The sequence below is a fragment of the Limulus polyphemus genome, unplaced genomic scaffold (assembly GCF_000517525.1).
Source record: "Limulus polyphemus unplaced genomic scaffold, Limulus_polyphemus-2.1.2 Scaffold1053, whole genome shotgun sequence".
NCBI classification, from domain to species: domain Eukaryota; kingdom Metazoa; phylum Arthropoda; class Merostomata; order Xiphosura; family Limulidae; genus Limulus; species Limulus polyphemus.
Genome location: NW_013666663.1, coordinates 47295 through 68210, shown reverse-complemented (window position 1 = coordinate 68210; position 20916 = coordinate 47295). Strand labels below are relative to the sequence as shown.

Sequence of the window (20916 nt, the reverse complement as noted above, 5' to 3'; positions counted from 1 at the left end):
ATTAGTGTTCTGTTGTACAGAAACCGTAAATTCAACTGTGCACCAAAAAAGGATTTTACGAAAATCACGACTTTAATTTGTTATCAAAGCCATGCACAGTATAAAATTTTAAGATTCTGTTTGTTATCAAAGCGCGAACAACACTCATGATTTTTATCCACATGTTAATAATTTAGAAACAGAACAGCTCCAGAGTAAAAAATAGCACGTTTTGATTCAAAGATAAAACTTATCTTTTACTACTTACAACAGCAATTTTCATTTTAATGTCCATGTCTTCAGCTTTCCTAAAAACAGACTTACATACCATACAAACTTTCACTATTTTATATATGAATGTACTTGTTATTATCCTCGTGGGACCTTCAGAAATGACTCTACATATTCACAACAAAAATTATATCACAGTTGCGTTTCATGCTTCGGAATAAGAACTGAAGACCGAGATAAATATATGAATAGACAAAAAAAAACAACCTAATGCATATATATATATACATATACATGTAAATGTTTGACAAATATATACATACCTATCCAGTTTTGTTTTTTCAAAAAGAAATATACAGCTCTCTTGTTCACTCAACATTAAGCCTAACGCTTGGAGGCACTGAAAAATCTCCCCAGGTAAGTACATCTAACTATCCGAGCGAAAAATTTGATCAATTTTCAGAGTAGCGGATAAATAATACGTTTATTCTGCTAAATTATAGGGTAAATGTCAATATGATCCTTCTTTTTATATCTGAGAGTTGTTTTGGCTTTTTATAACTGTCGCTCACCATCAGTTGATTTAAAAACAAAATTATATGTATATAAGTTTGAAAATATAGACACTGTTCACTATTAATACGACTTGTAACTCGTCACTTAACCTCATGGGCTTCATATTTTGTAAACTTTATTAAAAAACATTTTTCGAGTTCTTTTTTTGTTGTTTTTGATGTCAGTTCCTTCATTCCAAAGTTTTATTACATGTGATGTATCAACACCGATGTCTTACAAATACTGTTTTCTTTTGACAGTTATTATGAATGAAGTAAAATATGTTTTGACAAAGAACCACTTAAAAGATATTTAGACGTTAAGTAGTAATTATTGTCATACAATAATATTTATAATTTTACAGAAAAAGAGGATCTACATGTCAAATTCTTTAATGGATTTTGTGTTCTTGTTATGCATATTAACTGTCACTTCAATGAAGCATTTGTTGTGTCCTTCCTGGATGTGTTTTTTTGTTGTGCTTAGGTTTAGGTTGAATTGAATGAACTAATAAACATCTAAGTAAAGAAAAACCCACAAAACAAGGAAACATGTTGTTCTGTAGACATTATTATTACGATCAATCACGAATGAGCAGCTCAAATCCTAAGATAATTAGAAACAAATTCCTAATTCTGTTGTCTGCTGTTTAAAATCTCTTCGGTACCATCTAAGATATAATACACATGGAAATCGTTTAGTCCTATGGGAGATCGGCTAATAGGAATGATGACGTCAAAACATGTAGAGATTTGTGGAAATAAAATACTAAGTAGTCCTAAATGAGATGAGTATCCCTTCTCTACTATCAGTTGCTCAAACCTGCATTTTTTATGCAATTTTATTTCAAATTACAAGCTTGATAAAAAATGCTTTGCATATCATTTACAGTAAACAAATTATTCAGTTGATTTACTACTTTCACTTTGGAAAGCATTGTCCAGCTTTAAATAAGATAAACTGTGTCGAAAAGTCTTTTCAGATTTAACCCTTACTAAATTTATTTACAAACAGATTCGTTCAGGTATTGTTATTACCTGAAGATAAATAGGTAAATTGGATTAGTTCAGCCACCGTAATAAACCCAGTATTACTATAAAATTCTGACTCATGCTATCATTATCAGTTACCATTGTTGCATTTAATTCTTATAATTTGTAAACGTGAAGCAATTATTTTGTATTTTACTTCTATAATATGTCAGTTAGTGTGTACGGGTAAACTTTAAAAATTACATAATAACAATTGAAATGTTAAGTACGGGTAAACTTAAAAAATTACATAATAACAATTGAATTGTTAAGTACGGATAAGCTTTAAAAATTACATAATAACAATTGAAATGTTAAGTACGGATAACCTTTATGTAATTTTTAAAGTTTATCCGTACTTAACATTTCAATTGTTATTCTGTAATTTTTAAAGGTTATCCGTACTTAACATTTCAATTGTTATTCTGTAATTTTTAATAACAATTGAAATGTTAAGTACGGATAAACTTTAAAAATTACATAATAACAAATGAAATGTTAAGCTGCAAATTAGTTATAATTCATTTAATCTTCTTTTAATTTTAAATGTTTTTAATTTATTTTTGTGAATGTTTTACGTCATTATGATACCTTTTATTATTTGATTATGTAAGTTGGTATAGTGACGCTATATTACTTGTACTCATTCTAGTGTAATTGTGCTTTCCGTCACTTTAAAAATAATTTGTCTCTTATAAGAATCGCAGTTCTACAGATTCTAATTAAATTAATGTGAACTTATATATAAAACATGCGCATATAGAATTATAGTCACTGTGAAACAAATGAAAGTATATACACATGTATAACATTTCATTATATGGAATTATTAATTTTCTCTCTGTTCAAAAATTATTATGCTAACCATAACGAACAAATAAGTACGTTTTTGTCATTGCATCAAATTTTGGTTTTCTTCGCTTAATGACAATCCAACCATCTACATTTCAAGACGCTACACCAGTTGGAAATAGAGAACGAGTTATATGTTGTATCATGTGTTGCTCTTGACTATGTATCACATGAACATAAGGTACATACATGTGCATAGAGATAATACACTAGGTGCATAGCAAGTGGCAACGTTCTGAGATTCATGTTCGGGGCTTCAGTGTCGAATGAAAGAGAAAATCCGATAATATTTTATAGACGCCTCACACCTCGTACATTTGATATCTACTTCTGGTGAATTATATTTGTAATTCAAGTGTCTGCTTATTCTGTTCATTTGCATGAGTTGAATTTCAACTTCAAGATGATCAGTATAACGAAATTACCTATAGGTATATAATAGTGCAATGCCTTAGTTTACAGGATGTGGTTGGTATGTTACCTAGGCCTAATGTTACACGTGCAAACACTTCGATAGATTTTTACTTTAACTTTGTTCGTCATATTCACATGAGTAATTTACATCAACGAACTGCAGACTTTTGAATTTTGAAATTATAAAGATGATAAATAATGATTCAATATTTGTTTTTTCAAATCTTAGAAATTATTTTTAATCAAAAGTTTCAGATCTCAAAAGACTCGAGCAAACACATTACGTTCTTACCTAAATTATAATCATAAAACTTCTTTAACACTCAAAAAATTATGAAAATTATGCATATCTTTATGAAAGCACAAATGAACGTGAAGATAAGTATCTACAACAAATATCGATTTAAATAATTATAGCAATTCTACTTTTGTTATTAATTATGAACTTCACTACAAACCTACGTTTTTATATTGGGTGTGTAATACACATAACTATAAAATACGTTCAAACATTTTAAGACATGAAATAGCAAGGAATTTATCACGATTTACCGAAAATAGTTAAACAGATATTTCATTATTTCTCGATAGTTATACTAAACAAATTTTTATCTTTATTTCGTCAATGTGAAATAAACTTATTTTACATATTTGCGTTTGTAGAAATATAAAAGATGAACACTTTTTTAGCATGACAAGTGATGTCTTGCTTTGATACACTTATAGAAGTCAATTGTACATTACCACCGAACTTAATGTTTTAAGCATATATTGAATTTTACCTTGATTTGCCGTTTGTGTAAGCTAAACCTACTATTTACAAAACTTGATTGTAGCAATACTGTAAAAATTAAGCTTCAAAATAGAAACATTACCTATAAAAGAATTTTCTGTCCTATAAAGTGCTCAGATTATTGGGTTTATTCGGTTTTGAGAACTATATCGTAATATTATTGATATCTTCTGATCAGAAGTAAGTTAATTATTATAAGTCAGAACAAAAATAAATTTAAAATGAAACAAATTTTATATAGAAAACCGACTAAAAGTTATTAATATCAAAAATCAATACACATCATTTGGGTGCACTTGCTATTAATAATATTTTTAGCCATACGTGCAAAATAAACACGAAATTAATACGGATTTTAAAAACTGAAATAAACACGAAATAAATACGGATTTAAAAACTAAAATCCTTAGTGACATGTTATGGGTGTCCTAAGTTCCTCGTTCGGTACAAGGAATATTTTTGAAAATATAATAATTTAATGGCATAGTCATAAAAATTAGCTTACCTTTGTTTTAGATGTCTTAGGAACAGTGGCACTCACATCAACAGCGTATACTTCCAGTTCATAGACAAGAGCATTACCTTCGCGGTCTATCTCTGTAGCTGTCGTTATTACCCCATTCAGCCTGTTAATAGCGAATACGCGCTGTTGCGGCGAGACGTTTGCGTAGATCCCAACTAGGTAATATTCAATTTTTCCTTCTAATTGACCAGAAGGATACTGAGCACGGACAGATAATACAGTTGTTCCTATTGGCTCGTTTTCTAACACAGAACCAGAATATTCAGATGCTGTGAATACTAAACCTTGTGGTCGTTTCATTGTTCCGATCACGGTCACTTTGTTTCTAGAGGATTTCCTGCTGGACAACGCCGCTCCGTCTGTAGCTTGCACGGTCAAAGAATACCACACCTTAGGTTTATCTACTTGTCTCGACAAATACAGCTCACCTGTGTTGCGATCTAGAAAAAATATGTCCATATCTCCTTCCACTAGCTCATAGGTGATTACTGCGTTAGTGTTAGCATCTCTGTCAATAGCGGATAAGGTCATAACCTTATACCCACGGTCAGAGTCTTCGGGTAAAACCCCCGCGTCCATAGACACAAAAGTAGGCGCGTTGTCGTTGATATCTTCCACAATAATTGTTACCGATTTCTCAGCTGACAGTCGATTTGATGGAAGTAAAGCCTGATCAGTAGCTGATACAGTCAGCCTAAAAGTGTCACTGAACTCTCGGTCAATCTCTTGTGTAGTATAAATAACTCCTGTATCAGTTCCAACAGCAAAATGACTTCCGGAAGGGTCCTGGAGAGTTATATTGTATACAATTTTCCCATTTAATCCGGAATCCCTGTCTTCTGCTGTAATGGTAACTATTGGAGTGCCTATTAAAACTCCTTCCTCTATTTGCCGAACTACTGCTACACTAGAAAAATATGGAGGGTTATCGTTAACATCTATTACTTTTACTAGAAACTGAAAGGTTGACATTAGGCGTGGAGCACCCCCATCACTAGCGCTGATGTTTAGATAATAAACACTATTTTCTTCATAGTCCAAAAGGCGGTCTACGTATAAAATACCTGACGTGCTTTCAATTTTGAAAGCTTCTTTAAAATTTCCAGCTGCTAAGGAAAACGACACTTCACCATTAAGACCTTGGTCAGCGTCTGTTGCAGAGAATTTGAAAATCTTGAAGCCATTTGGTGTTGTTTCAGGTATTTCTACTATTGACTCTGATACATCAAAGATGGGGGCATTATCGTTTTCATCCAACACATCAATGACGACTGTGGCTGTTGCGTTGTGTGTGACTTTCTCTCCTGTGTCACTGGCCAGTACCTTTAAGTTATACCTAGACTTAGTCTCTCTGTCGAGTGTCCGAGAAAGCGTAACTTGTCCTGTGCTTTCATTTATTTGGAAATAATCATCTTCGTTTCCATTCACAATGGAGTAAACTATATTTCCATTAATCCCATCATCAGCATCTATAGCACTTACACGCACAACTTGGGTTTGCAGTGGTGCACCTTCTGAAATGGCTGCCTTGTAAGGCGTACGAAGAAACTGTGGAACGTTGTCATTTACATCAGTCACGTACACGGTTACCTTGGCCTCATCCCGCAACCTCATTAGCCCACCATCCAGAACTAAAGCTTCGATAACTATGTAATCATGACCAGCAAATTCGACCAGTTTCTCTCGATCGACTTCTCTTAATGTTCTGATAAGACCACTCTTAGGATCAATTACAAAGTCGTTTTGATTTGTACTGATTGAAAACGTTAACTCAGCGTTTCTCCCAATGTCTTTATCATCTGCAGAAAGTTTTCCAACATACGAGCCTGGCGGTTCATTCTCTGGTATGTAAAACACCAAAGTGTTGTTATCAAACTTAGGTATGTTATCATTTACGTCAATGACATGAATAACAAGAGATACGTCTGACTTTCGAGGTTTTGTACCATTATCTTTCGCTTGAATAACAAGCGAATAATAATTATTTTCTTCGCGATCTAAAAGCGTCTTAATATACAAAAAACCATCAGGAAAAATTCCGAACTTATCTTCGTCATTACCTTCCTTAATTTCATACAATACGTGACCGTTTTCACCTGCGTCTTCATCTGAAGCAGCAACAATAAAAAATCTTTCATTTATGGATGTTGATTCTAACACAGAAGTTTCGTAGGAGATATGTTCAAATACTGGGGTGTGGTCATTCACATCTTCCACTAATACAACAATCTGCTGTTTAGATGTGAGTGCTGGAACACCTTCATCTGTAGCCACTATTTCAATTTTATAATTAATGTCTGGTATAAACTTCACAAGTTTATTCAAATATATCATGCCAGTGTCTGTATTTATATTGAAAACATCATTAGGATTGATTGAGAGAGAGAAACGTACTTTGCTGTTTATTCCAATATCTAAATCTTCAACTTCTACAAGATGCACTTCGTGACCTACTGGCCAGTTCTCCATTACTTTGACCGTTGTTGTGGGTGACGTAAACGTAGGACTATAGTCATTGATGTCACTTACGTGGATGCTGACGTTAGTTGTGATGAAAGTATCTTTATTATATGCTGTAATCACGAGATATATAAACGCTTTTATTTCCCGGTCAATTCTTTGGGATGTAGTAATCATTCCAGACTGATCATTTATATCAAACCAACCCAAAGAATCTCCTGATGTAATACTGTATTTTACTTGATCCATGTCAGAGGTGTGCCTCAGTGAAACACGTCCTACCTCTCGACCATTACTACGTTCTTGTTCATTAGGATCTTCTTCTATTACAAAATTATAACCAATAGGCTGATCAAATTGTTGTGAAAAAGTTTTTCCTTGTAGTTGGCTAACATAAATCAAAACTACTGCATTTTCTGTTGCTTCACGATCACCTGGATTTCTAGCTCCTATAATAAGTTCATATCTAGTTTTAACTTGTTGTTTAATTACTGCACTTGTTTTAATAACGCCTGTCAGTTCATCTATTTCAAACACATCATCAGAACCCTCAACAATGAAAAAGGATATCCGTGAATTTTGACCTTCATCTAAGTCCGAAGCTGTTACTTGCAAAACAGAAGATCCTATTTCCAGATTTTCTGTAATTGATGTGAAATAACGTTTAGGATAAAACACAGGATTGTTGTCATTAATATCCAGAACATTCAATTGCAGATTTACAGTTGACGAAAGTGAAGGAACTCCTTGATCATGAGCTGCAACCTTGACATGATATACTGCAGTTTTTTCTCGGTCTAGAGAAGATCTAAGTTTTAAACGCCCAGATGTACTATCTAAAGTAAATATACTTGGATATTTTTTCTCTACTTCAGGGTCTAAATAATACAAAATACTTCCATTTGTTCCCAGGTCATTATCTGTTGCTGACATTACAGTCACTAAAGAACCAGGAGGAGCATTCTCAGACAGAGAAACGTTACTAAAACCTTTAGAAAATGTAGGAGCTTCATCATTTTCATCTAATATCTGTATTTTAAGGTAGGTATGGGCCCAACGTGGATTGGGACCTCCATCTCTGGCTGATATTTTCAGTTCTACAAAATCTAGCTCCTCACGATCTAGTGGATTCGCTGTAGTTATCAGCCCTGTTTGAAAGTGTAAATTAAACCAACGCTTTTCGTTCCCCGATGCTATTGAGTAATAAATGTTTGAGTTTATCCCTGTATCTTCATCAGTTGCTGTGATCCCAGCAACATAAGTACCAACGGGGACTAGTTCACTTAACACTGCAGAGTACTCATTTCTTTCAAAAACTGGTTCATGGTCGTTCACATCATTCACGTGAATAATCAAAAACGTTGTAGAACTCCTAGCAGGTGATCCATTGTCTGTGGCAGTGATAGTCAAGTTATATTTACTAATGTTTTCCCGATCTAACACACCGTTTACTCTGACAATATCAAAACTGGGCGTTGACTCTAATCTAAAGTGAGACTGTTCATTACCTGCTTGAATATCTATTGTGGTTTCACCATTTAATCCTTCATCAAAATCTATTACACTTACTGCTGCCACTACAGACCCGTTCTGAGCATTCTCGTCCACTGTGGCATAGCTTGCAGTAGCAGGGAAAAAGCGAAATCGAATAATGGGGTCATGATCATTAGCATCTAGAAGATTTACAGTAACATAAGCTCTGCCATCCTGTCGAGGTGATCCATGATCCCGAGCAAATACAGTAAAGACACAACTTTTAGAACAATTCTCTAACGTGGGGCAATTCTTTGGACAAGATAGATAATCTAAAGTTGAAATTACTCCTGTTTGAGGATCCACAGCAAACTGCAATTCTGTTTCACTCAAAAAGTAAGTGATTTTACCATTATCACCAAGGTCATTATCGGTGGCACGAACCTGTAAAACACTAGTTTCAGGAGGAACGCTCTCATTCAGACTTACTGAATAATCACTGTGGTCGAATATTGGAGGATTATCGTTCACATCGAGAATAGTAATATTCACTAGCAAGAAACCTAATTTAGGGGTACTCGCCCCATCCTGAGCAGAAATATTGAGCTGATAAAAGGATTTGACCTCTCTGTCCAACCGACTGGTTGTCTCCAAGTGCAAATAGGGCATTTCTCCACTAGGGTTAGTAGTCACTACCAAACGAAACTCGTTATTTTCGCTTCCAGAGACAATCTTGTAGTCTGTGGTGACGTCATTAATCCCAGCATCTCCATCTGTTGCAGTGTCTAAGATTACTCTCGTACCAATATTGGCACTCTCTGAAAATGTCACGTAGATACTTCGCTCAGGAAATACCGGAGAATTGTCATTTATATCAACGATGATAATTCTAACTTCGATAGGATATGTTGGTTGGCTACTTAGTATCACTAAGTCAAACCGGTCTCTTTGAAGCTTTTCCCTGTCTATCTTTTTAGTGGTGATGATAGTTCCTGTGGTACTATTCAAATAAAACTCATCTGGAATATCATTGAAACGATAAGTAAAATTCGGCTTTACAGGAATAGTTCCAACAACAGTACCTGAAGGTTTTTCTTCTTCTAGTTCAAACTGAACCCTCATATCGGCTTCTCTAGATCTCATGGACAATCCAGTTACGTATAAACTAGGACCATCACCCTGAACAGATTGTACTATAAAGTTTAGTAAAAAAACAAATATTATGTAAAAGTATAAAGATACTGACCGTGAACTCCACCCGCTAAGTGAAAGTAACAGAAAACTAACTGGCATTATTAAGAGAAAACAGCAAGTTTCCGGTAATACGTATAGTTTTTTCTTCATCTTCGTACCAATAGCCTCTCTGCTTGCATTCACCAATTTCAGCTTATTTGACATTCTAACACTTTTTAATACCGAGTTTTTGATGTTGTTTATATTGTTATTACACTCACCGCACACCATTTTCATTGGAAAACATTAGGATTATAGGTATAATAACATTGGCGTGCAATAACAAATTTTATAAACCATTTTCACCATGTTGCCTTGAGTCTAAGCTGAACGTTAAATATTCTTAGTAGGAATATATGAAAAAAAAATGGTGAAGCTAATCTAACTGATTCAAGCGCTGTATTTTGGTATTATGTTGCAACAAAACATTAGGAACATTCATTGGGAAACTCAATCAAACCAGAGTTTGTTGGCGACTGATAAATACTCGGCAAACAGCTCCGAAAAGCCCGAGGCGAAGGCTCAAGCACGTCGTCTTGACAGCAACGGCAGCTAGCCTCGTTGGATGAAATTCGCTCTTTAAATTGTTTCATTAATGGCTGTCGGAGTGGAGATGGACGATGGAAACACTCTTGACATTCCTAAAACGCGATCATTTACGTTATAGTGAAGGAAAAGAAACGGCGAGAAGAGAAAATAATACAATTTCTGAACTGCTTCTTTTCACCATCACACTAAAAACGGAACGCGCGGAATACTATACCGAAGTTACCTGCCCTACCACGATTCTGGCAGAACCGGGCCTACATGTCAGTAGGGGCCAGGGCCGCATTCCAAGAAGGTAGGCGGAGCACTGACGTCGTCCAGTTGGCAGCCTATAGTTGAAGTCGATATGCAGCACCCTGCGGTCACTACCGGCATCGGAAGTTTTGTCATGGACTACGTGTTTCTGCAGAATTTGAGCTTGAGAGAGGATTGAAGAAGCCCTTGTTCGACCACTGCATAGAACTTTTTTCCCCCCACCCAAGCTACAAAAAATACCTTTAAACTCTAACAACAGACGTGCTGGGGATGATCAATTCACTAGATCACGTGACATCTGACAAAAGCAACAACAATGAAACCACCTAAGATAAAATCAAACTTGTAATAGCTACATGTTGAAGCTTACTGGAAGATTAACACCGATACATCACACTAAAGTTTAGAAGTAAACCCAAAGATGTAATCCTAGCAGTACTGTATGCTTAAACTGTTGACCATCTCATAATAGAGTTAGTGGCAGGTGAGATTAGTTTCTGTGATTTTACAAACTTCTATTAAGTGAACACGTGTAGATTTAATAAGTTCATCGGGTGCATATATGCTGTCTTACTATCAGATAAACGTGACAATGTTTGAAAAATTTGCTAGACTTGGCAATATGAAGCATATACACTGAGTAGCTTTATCGATAAATCGAGCAACTGGGCATGGAAATAGTACAGACCTTGAACATTCCAAAATGATCATAAATCTTGATGCACAGAATGTAATCTAGATATCAACAAGTAATTGTCATGTCACCTAAATATAAAGTATACATTTTAATATATGTTCGATGATCTTACAAATACAATTATATATATATATATATAACCTGTAGCCCATTCGTGGAATAAGCTTGTGTTCTCTCATAACAATTATATACTTTTGACCTTGTAGGAGTAGCAATGGATTTGATAATTATTAGTTTGTATTGGTATAGATTTATTTGTGGTTTAATTTCTATTGCAATTTTTCCTACAATAACATTTCGAATTGTGTATAAAATATATTTCCTTATTATTAAGAATGTTTACTATAATTTAATGTAGCTTGTTAGAGCACAGACGACAGTCTTCTAAATATAACTGATTTATTATTTTTGTAAGTATGGTAATAAGTTCACAAATATTTATGTTTAACAGTATCTAATTTCTCTGTCAAAACTACTCTTACCCAACAACTTAACATCGTGTTTGCACTTAAAGAGAGTTTTGCAAGTGCAAGCTGAGTTTCTTTACTTCCACACTTTCCACACAAAAGTAAAAATATATAACCTGAATGGGAATAGATTGGAACACATACTACAACTATGAAACATATGTTTTTTGAACTAATTTTTTTAAAAAAAACAACGATTATTTTTTATACAATTCTATAAAAATGAGATTGTTTTCAGTCTCCAAATTACTAAAATACAATAACTTACTGTACAGGATAAAAAAGTGGTAAAAAACAAAAAGTGATACAACAAAATAAATTATCTAGAAATGAAGGATTACTTGACACATGACCAATTTTTAGATGACATAATGAACAAGTTTATGAACATTAGGTTGAAGCAAGGTAGTAGGTATACATCTTTAAAGGAAGCTCTGCATTTAGCAATGGAATGTAAGTTCATTAAAGTTGTAGATAAACAAAGACATCATCTCAAAGGTATGGAATCATTAAATCACATAGTTTTGAAATATCAACTCTCCCTGATGACAGTCTACATGAAATGAAAGGATTAGTTAGACAACTAGTTACACATATTTGAGAAAATAAACCATAAGCAGTAGGTGTTTCATGTGTAACATATTACTAGAAACTACAGGTAAAAGCTTGTAAGGAATTAGAACTCCTCCCAAAGGACACTATAAAGAGGAAATTGTTCTAATGTAGAGAATGTGGCTATTAGAGTCAAGACTGTGAAGAATCAATGGCTATTAATACACCAAAGAGGATGAGTCTCTGAGCAAAAGCACATCAAAAGAACAACAAAGGGCTTTCCAGACATTGGGAAATAGTAATTAGCCAGACTTATGATATGATGTTCATCAGAGAATATCCTATCTGCCTGAAAAAAAGATAAGACATTCATTATTTAAACAAACCACTTTATGAGTCCATGAGTTTATTGGTAGGAGACCTTGCAGTATGTTGACTGCCAATGGTTCTATGCCACAGTAGTTTGATCTGATTTGATAACAAAAGGTGAAAATTTGAAAGAAGATGGAGTGATGGAAACAACAGGTAGACAAAGTTCCTGCAAGAAGAAAGTTGGAACTTAATTTTACTGTAGGAAGTTTCTTTATATTTCATGATGTGCGTGTGGGTGATTGCCACTGAGGAGGATTGCATTTTGGGAACTAACTTTATGCAGAGTAGCTTCCAATAGTTTCACAGTCTATGACCAAGAAATCTCTGTGTACTACAAGATAATTATTATACTAGAAGATAAAAATCCAGTCATAACAGGGAGAGTGTTCATTGTACCATCAAGAAGTGAAATTCTCAAACCAGAGGTTATTAGGAATAAATCTTTACTTAATCACTGGAATGTAGTGGAACCAAAAACTCCAGGGATTAATGATTGGAATAGTTCTCACGAGTCTGAATAGTAAAGATATTAGACTTGACTTTACCCAGAAACTACTTAAATCAGCTTGTGATAAAATGAAAATTCACCATGACGTTAATGCTGATAAGACAAGTTTCCATCGAGGCAGCATAGTATGGCTGTACAATCCTCACCACAAGAATGGATAAACAAAGTTAAGCAGGTGTTTGGAAGGTCCATATGCTTTATTGAAAGAATCAATGACGTGCTATGCAGAATTCAAAAGGTCAGGCAGTTCAAACCAAAGGTCAACCACTGTGTTTACTTTTGGAAGTATTTCAGTGATAAAATAGCCAAATGGGTAACTCCAGAGATGAATCTGCCATTGGAAAAATCAACCTGCTGAGAATCCCCAGTTTCCTATTGACACCACCTCCAGAAGATCACCAAGAATAGACACACAAGTGACGACAAAGGACAAGAAACTATGCCATCTGTATACCATAACCCTTGGAAAAGTAAACTAGAACAAAAAACTTGGTGTATGTACAATTTGGAGAACTGTTTTAATTTTTCATTAGGATTAATCAGGGGACCTCTCAATCCAGGAAGGAAGCTATATTTTCAATATTTTGGTTTAGTTGTTTCTTTGCTAGATGAAGCTGCTAATCATGATGATATTGATTCAAATACCTAGAATTTTCATGAATATCAGGGATTGAAAAGCTTTGTCAAATATCTACAAACAAGGCACATTATCAATACAAGTAGTGAATGATGAATAAGAAGTTACTGAGTAATGAATAAAAATTTAATATACTGATTCTAAATGAGAATTCAATGTAATATTTGGTGAGTGATTTAGCTCAGTGTTTGCAGTGAGTGTTATCATGTCTATTCTGCTATTATGTAAGAGAAGATGTATTTATAAATACTTCAACCAGAACCTACATTAAAGGTCCACTAAAAATTTTCACAATTTATGTTCATTCAAACTCATACCCTTAGCTTCAATATCTATTAAAAGAATGAATCCAAGTGCCAATGTTTATATAAATAGAGTATATATATATATTTCTTTATTGCTTTTGTAAACAGTTTTTCAATTCAAACACCAATACAATAATAAAATTACCTGGAGGTAACACTAACCTGCATGGAGTACGGCATATACCATTACAATAATGACGTGCATCAACTGTCTCCGACTTAAGTGGATTTGTTTTGCAGACTGAAATTAAAAACAAAATTATGCTTATAAAGATCTAAAATTACAATTCTAATTATTGTACAATAGGAAAAGATGTTTTTTCCTTTACCATTTATCAGCCATCATATTCAAGGATTTGTTACAATATTGTTGGCTGTATATTTATAAATGTATAAGGGTGAAATTCTGCCGGTACTCACTGGTACTGAGAACCAGAACTTATTTTTTTTAAGGCAGTACTAGTACCGTGACTTGTTTGAGCTACTTTGTCGTTTTATATGTTTGCATGGAGATTTTTTTTTCTTTTTCAAAAACAAGTCCACTTCAACCAGCTGAGTATCTCTATTTTTTTTTGAGAATTTCACCCCTGCAAATGTATATGTACATTTGTGGTATGCAGACATACCATGCATTTTCAACCTACTTGCTTCTATATACATTTTCTCTAAAGTATTTACATTACAACCTCTCTTATGTTTGAATGGAAGCTCACAGTTATGTGGGTAGTACTAGTCACTCTTAGTAAATTTGACATTACTATATAACTAAATAATATGTCAGTCTAAAATAGGATCTCAAACAAGGCAGTTTGGAGAAAAAGTATTTGTGATCCCATAAAAGTGAACATCTATCATATGAACCAAGTACATACACTGTGTTTGTGTTTTTAAATAACTAATTGTATTTTTGTACAACAGTATACAGTCTCTTTATTTCCTTCTCATGAATTCAATTATTCAGAGAACTCAGAATACTTCATAATAATATTTTGTTCGAATCTTGCATTAATCTGAGGCCTATCTAATCATTCTAAGGAAATTGGTTTGAACCTGAAGTTACCACAGGGTAAATAGGAAGTAGAAAAGTTCACTACAGTGACCACAGGATATCTTGTTGTGGAATTTCTGATTTCTTCCAAAGTGTGTATTGTCCTTTATTTCTACTCCTCCATTATTTAAATTTGAAAAGGTTTCATTCTTAAGGATATGGTATTTTGTATCAGTTAGATAACTTACAAGCAAGAGGAAGCACTTATCACTGAAAGGAAGAAGGCTGTTTGAAAAGGTTGTCGATACTAAGAGAAGTCCTTTCCTGGGTAAAATACTTCTACTGATGCTGTGAAAAATCCATAAGTTCTTTCTTGTTGCAGCCAATGGCTCAGGCAGAAGAAGAACATGATCATTAATACTCTTCCCCTAAGAACTGATTTTGGTGAGAGGGAAGCAAGAACAACTGAGGACTGTAGTGGCATCTGGGTAGCCAGAGACTAAATTTGGCAGTCTGTATAGAACCCTCAGGCTACTGTTAGTCAAAGTAATCAAACTCCTACAGGTGGTTTCTGTGGTGATGAGGTACGAAGTGATAATTTCAAACAAATCACAAGAGAGGAAGAGTCTGCAGTTGCTTTACCTCAAACAGGTTATCACATACTGGCACACATACATGTTGTCAAGATCAAACCTAACTGAGGATTAACCAATTATTCACACACCCCATTAGTGTGATGCTACTACATGGTTGTTGAGTGAATGGGAAGGACTATTCCAGTGCCCTCATGGTTTTAAAGCTACAGAATATTCTAATGATCTCTCTGCCTGAATATCACCCTGGAAGAGAGGAGCAAAGAATTTACTTTGCCTGTGGATTATTGGATCACTTTCAAGTGAACTACCCATACATATCTGAATAGCAGAGTAGACAAGACTATATGTTTCGACCAATGGTTGGCCAGGTAAAGAAGAGTCAGCAACAAGTAGTTAAGAAAGGGAAAGAAAATTAGAAGAACGTTAAAGGAATTTTAAAAAAATAATTAAATGAAGGGAACCCTCTTAAAGAAAGAAGATTTAAAATAAATCTGATTGAAGACAAGAATGATGTAGCTATTAAAAATGTAAAGAGAGGTTACAACAGCATGTTTGAAGAAATGCAGAAAAACATCAAACGAGCACAGAAAGACTGTGATGATAAAATTGAAATTTAGCCAAAAGACATCAACAAGGTAGAAAGTGTTACTGAGGTATTACAGAATATATTTAAAAGAATAAAACACCAGGAAAATGAATTATGAAATGTAAAGATTTAACCAGCCATACTGCATCAGCTCAAAAGAGTTTTATCTGCTACAAAATATAGAATAGGAGAACTTGTTTAGCCTACACCTATTACTACTACTGATGTTCCACATGTTAATGAAGGACCTTCCTGTACTACTGCAACCATGAGACTACTAAATTCAGTTCCAGAATTTAGCTGGCCAGTTCAAAGTGAAAAGGTGGAATAATGAACAACAAGCCATCCATCTTGCTGCCCATCTAAAAGGACCAGCTTTGACAGCAATGAATAACCTTCAAGCTAAAATATCAAACATTGATAGCCAGGTTCAGAGTGTCATACCAGAAAGAAGTTTCCAAAGCAAAGTTCTGGAACAGGGTATAAAGGAAAGAAGAGAACTTAGCTAAAATAACAGAGGATTTGCAAAGGCATGCCCAATTATCTTAGCCAGATGCTTCTCATAAAATGATGGATTTGTTGGCAAATGATCAATTTATAAATGCTATAACAAATGACACAAAGCAGGTGGACATTTTTAAAGGAAGTTCTGCAGTTGATGATTAAACTAGAAGAAATAAACCTCAAGATAATAGATGTTTCAAGTGTAAATTAAAGAAACATACTGCCAGGAAATACAGGCAAAGGCCTATATGGAGTATAATTGTGGGAAATCTGGCCATTACAGATGAGACTGTACAGAATCAAAAGCTATTATCAAACCAAGAAGACAGATCCCAACCAGATGTAAGAAATAACACAGAGATAGTAAGGCATGAAAAATAACAGGAATTATTTGGATTTATAAGATGAAATTCAGCTGAAAATACTCCATCTACCATAAATAGAAGTTAAATATTTCAGAAAAATCAGCCACAATTCCACTGGGCTTATTGATGGAAACCCTTGCAGTGTGCTGGCCAACACTGGTTCCACAGCTACAATTGTTCATCATAATTCATCAATGAAAGATGAGAAATTGCTTCCAGAGACAAAAAAAGAAGAAAGATTGTTGTGAACAACAGGTGGACATAAAGTTCCAGTGAAAGGGAAGTATCCTTAGTGTAGGAAGCTTTTCTTGTCTCATGATGTATGGGTAATTGACATCTAGGAAAAGGGTATTTTGGAAACTAACTACATGCAGAGACACATGTGCTAGGTCAGGCTAGCTTCATAGCCTATAACTAAAAAATATCTGTGCACTACATAGCAATTACTACACCAGAGGTTGAATGTCCAGTAGAAACAGGGATGGTGGTAATTTTACCACCAACAAACAAGACACTCATATCTGAAGCTAATAGCTGTAATTTTGCATATAGTGACTGGGGTGTAATGGAAACAAATGCTACAGCATATTATGTAGGACTGAGGTTGGAAGAGCTCTCATGGATATCAAGGATAACAATATGTACATGGGTTTACCCAGAAAACACTGAAATCACCTTGTTATAAAGTGAAAGTAGTTATTCTGTAAGTGTTGATAAAATTGGATTCCATCAAGATGACATGGTATGGCTGAATATTTCTCATCATCAAAGGACAAACTCCAAAGCTAAAGGTCATTCACCATGACAGTCTTTGGAAATACACTGTAGAGAAAATGACTAACTGGATAACTCCAAAGAATAACTTTTTAATGGGACCTCAACCTGTGGAGAAGAACAGTGTTCCTGAAAAGACTGCTTACAGAGGATCATTAAGGATAGAGCCACCAGTGAATTCACCTGACAACCAACCCAGGAGGAATTCCCCCAGTGACAGTATGGCTAGTTACAACAAGGTACAAGATACCATCCCATCCATGGGCCTTGGAAATGAAAACAGCAAAAAGACTAGGTGAATAAATAGTTTAATGTAGTGTTTTACTTTTTTTTTTATATGGGAATTTTTCAAGGTCCTTTACAATCCAGAAAGGGCAGTAGCATAAACTATATATTTAATGTTGTAACTTGATAGAAATGAATAAAAACCCTATAACCCGAGCACTTTTGAAAGGTGGGCCTTTCTTCTTCAGGGGCAAGAAGAGAAATATAATATATATATTATATATTCATAATGTATAGGGAACAGGGAATGATACGTTTATATCAATAATTATATTAAACAGTAATTTGAATAAACATATTTAATTTTCAATACCCTTGAAAAGAAGGTAAAATGAACTTTAAAAGAAAAATAACTATGAACATGTGCTTCAAGAGAAATAGATCTTGTTTAAGTTATTGAAAAACTGTATGCTTTTATAAAACATTTTTTAAAGGGAGATATTTTTATTGATTCTGTTTTAACTGGTATTCTAGTTCATATAGAATATAATTTAAAACAACATTCTCAAATAATTTGTTAAATAAAATATAAAATTATCAAAACTATAAAACTACCTCCTTCTTCCATAGACTGTTGACAGCGACGAACTGTTCCAGATAATTCATATAAATAAGGATAATCATCATACATACAACCACACATCTCAAAAGTTAAGTTGGCAACACACTCCGTGAAACAGGTCTAGAACAGAATAAAAAAGTTATCAAATAAAGGAAATCACATACATAAAGTCATAGCTGACTGTATAAAATAAAGTTATCACATAATGATGATTTGGAAAATAGATGATTGTAGTAACTTTTATCTTTTTCAATATAAAATTATTTGGTTGAGCTATAACCAAATGTTCCCTCTCCAATGTACATCCCTAATTTTGAACTAATGACCAAAGAAAATTCTGTCAGTTTAAACTGCTGAGTGTAAAACAAATGTACCTTAATATTTGAATGTTTACAACAATACTAATGATATTCATATTTCTAATGTTGATTAAGTATTTATTGTAAGGTTATGGTGATCAAATATAAACCACTGTCATAGTTAGTAACCTATACAATCACCCAACTTTAATTACCAGCTACTGCATCTTTTATCACTTCACACCAGTTATTAATTAGTTTATATTCTACATTTTGGATACTAATCTATTGTGGTCTTCATGGAATTCATGAAGAGGGCTTTGTATAGTGGAAGTGCAAGGATTCAATTCTGGGCTATCTTGGTAGAAAGGTTATTTATCAGTCCAGTTTCCCCAATTAGAGCTTGAATCAACTGTGTATCTTAATTCATGGTGCTTAGAAACCCATTTGAAATAAATATACAGTAGAGATAACTGATACGAGTATTAAAAACACAAAATGAGTAACAATATTTCAATCTGCTTAGGTCACTATCAGGATAAGAATGAAAAGGTGAAAGAAAAATATTTTAATCTTTTGTATGGGGTTTTTGTGAGTTGCTGAATTCTTTTCTAGGTTAATTGATTGTGTTATCATTTAGGTGAATGGCTGCAGAATACTACTTTTATCTTCCTTTTTTCTCATGTATGGTTCATAACCTATTATATTAGTATTGTTTCAATGTATTGTATGGTTTTTGTTTGGCATGATGGGCTAATGCAGATATAACTATTTATAATGCCCATATGTCTTTTTATGCTCCTGAATTCTAACATATGTTTGAACTTTTTTTTGTTAAATGTATTGGAATACACATTCACAAGGGGTGTTGTAAATGGTCTCTGAACTCTCCATTGGATGTTTATGTGACTTAGCACGTACAACTTACTATTTAATATTGTGTCATAGCTTCTAAATGGTTTGTTCCAATTTAGTCTATTGCCAATGGGAGTAGCCGAACTGGGATGTTACCTTCTGAATATTGTTCTGGCTTTAGGCTGTTTATGTATCCACTGTATGTTTTCACAGAGACCTGTAACATAGAAAAATATAGTTGGGTTTGCAATTTTCCTACTGCTTATTCTTGATATTTATAGTTTTTTTCTTTATCAAGTGTACAATATATCCATTGTCGAATAATGATGCAGTGATGTATTTTCCTTCTTCTTTTTTCATATGATGTGTGTTAAATTTTTCCATTCTTGAGACTAGGCAGTCTATGGTGCCTGTCTTTACACCGATGGGATGTTATCTGTAGGTTTCCTCTAAAATCCTGTAGTACACGAGTTATATATCTTAGTAACTATCATGTCAAGGAACGAGAGTTTGTTATCTTCATCTATCTCCATTGTGTATTGTATAACTAGCAGTTGTCTAGTTATGAAAGTTTTAAAATATTAAAAGCTCCACAAAGGTTTGTTTACAGAATTTTGTGCAAGCTTGTCAACAGATATTTGCACTAGCTACCACTAATTTTGAAGCAATAGACTAGAGGGAAGGCAACAGCTGCCAATTCTTTGGCTACTCATGAATAAACAACAGTGGGAGTGACAATAACTTTATAATCCTCCATCAATACCACACACACTGCTGAAAGGGGAGCATGTTTAGTGTCAGGTTCCATCACAAAACCAGCAGATTGTGAGTCGAGTACTCTAACCATTAGGCCATACCAAGTCCTAGTCCACAAAAGTATCCAAATAATCAGTGGCATAGCAAGAGGGGGGCATTCACCCCGGGTGCAGGTGTGAAGGGGCGCAAAATTCTCTCTGGCCTATAATGCCTATTAATTAATAATTATGCCCTCCACTAGGATATAGCGCAACTGCCCTACGTTAAGTAAATACGACACAGTGTTACGTTACTTGTGTGTATTATGCTTGCAGTTTTAACTTTTAAAAGCCGCTCACTGAAATATAGTGAGACCGAATTGAGGTACAGAAGTAAATTACATTATTCCATCATTCATCTGTAGATCAAATACAAGTCCTAGAGTACAACGTACAAGTAAGTGCATGTTCAACTAAAAGAAAAT

General features: G+C 34.1%; 1 protein-coding gene and 1 long non-coding RNA gene across 3 annotated transcripts in view; both read right to left on the bottom strand.

Annotated features, from left to right (window-relative positions):
- Nucleotides 1-9775, bottom strand: part of LOC106461886 (cadherin-related tumor suppressor-like) — a 138844-nt gene extending 129069 nt beyond the window's left edge. Inside the window, exons 1-2 of the mRNA XM_022388965.1 lie at nt 9766-9775; nt 4361-9504 (exon numbers count right to left, since the gene is read on the bottom strand). Coding sequence (XP_022244673.1) covers nt 4361-9504; nt 9766-9775 — 5154 coding nt within the window. The remainder of the gene's footprint in view (nt 1-4360; nt 9505-9765) is intronic.
- A 4270-nt stretch (nt 9776-14045) lies between these two features.
- LOC111086375 lies at nt 14046-20910 on the bottom strand. Of its 2 annotated transcripts, none has more exons than XR_002611098.1 (3): nt 19771-20910; nt 18537-18663; nt 14046-14124 (listed from the first exon to the last, which is right to left on the bottom strand). It is a non-coding gene; the product is annotated as an uncharacterized LOC111086375 (long non-coding RNA). The 2 variants fall into 2 exon arrangements; XR_002611097.1 differs by having other exon boundaries at nt 19854-20910.
- Nucleotides 20911-20916: the final 6 nt, after the last annotated feature.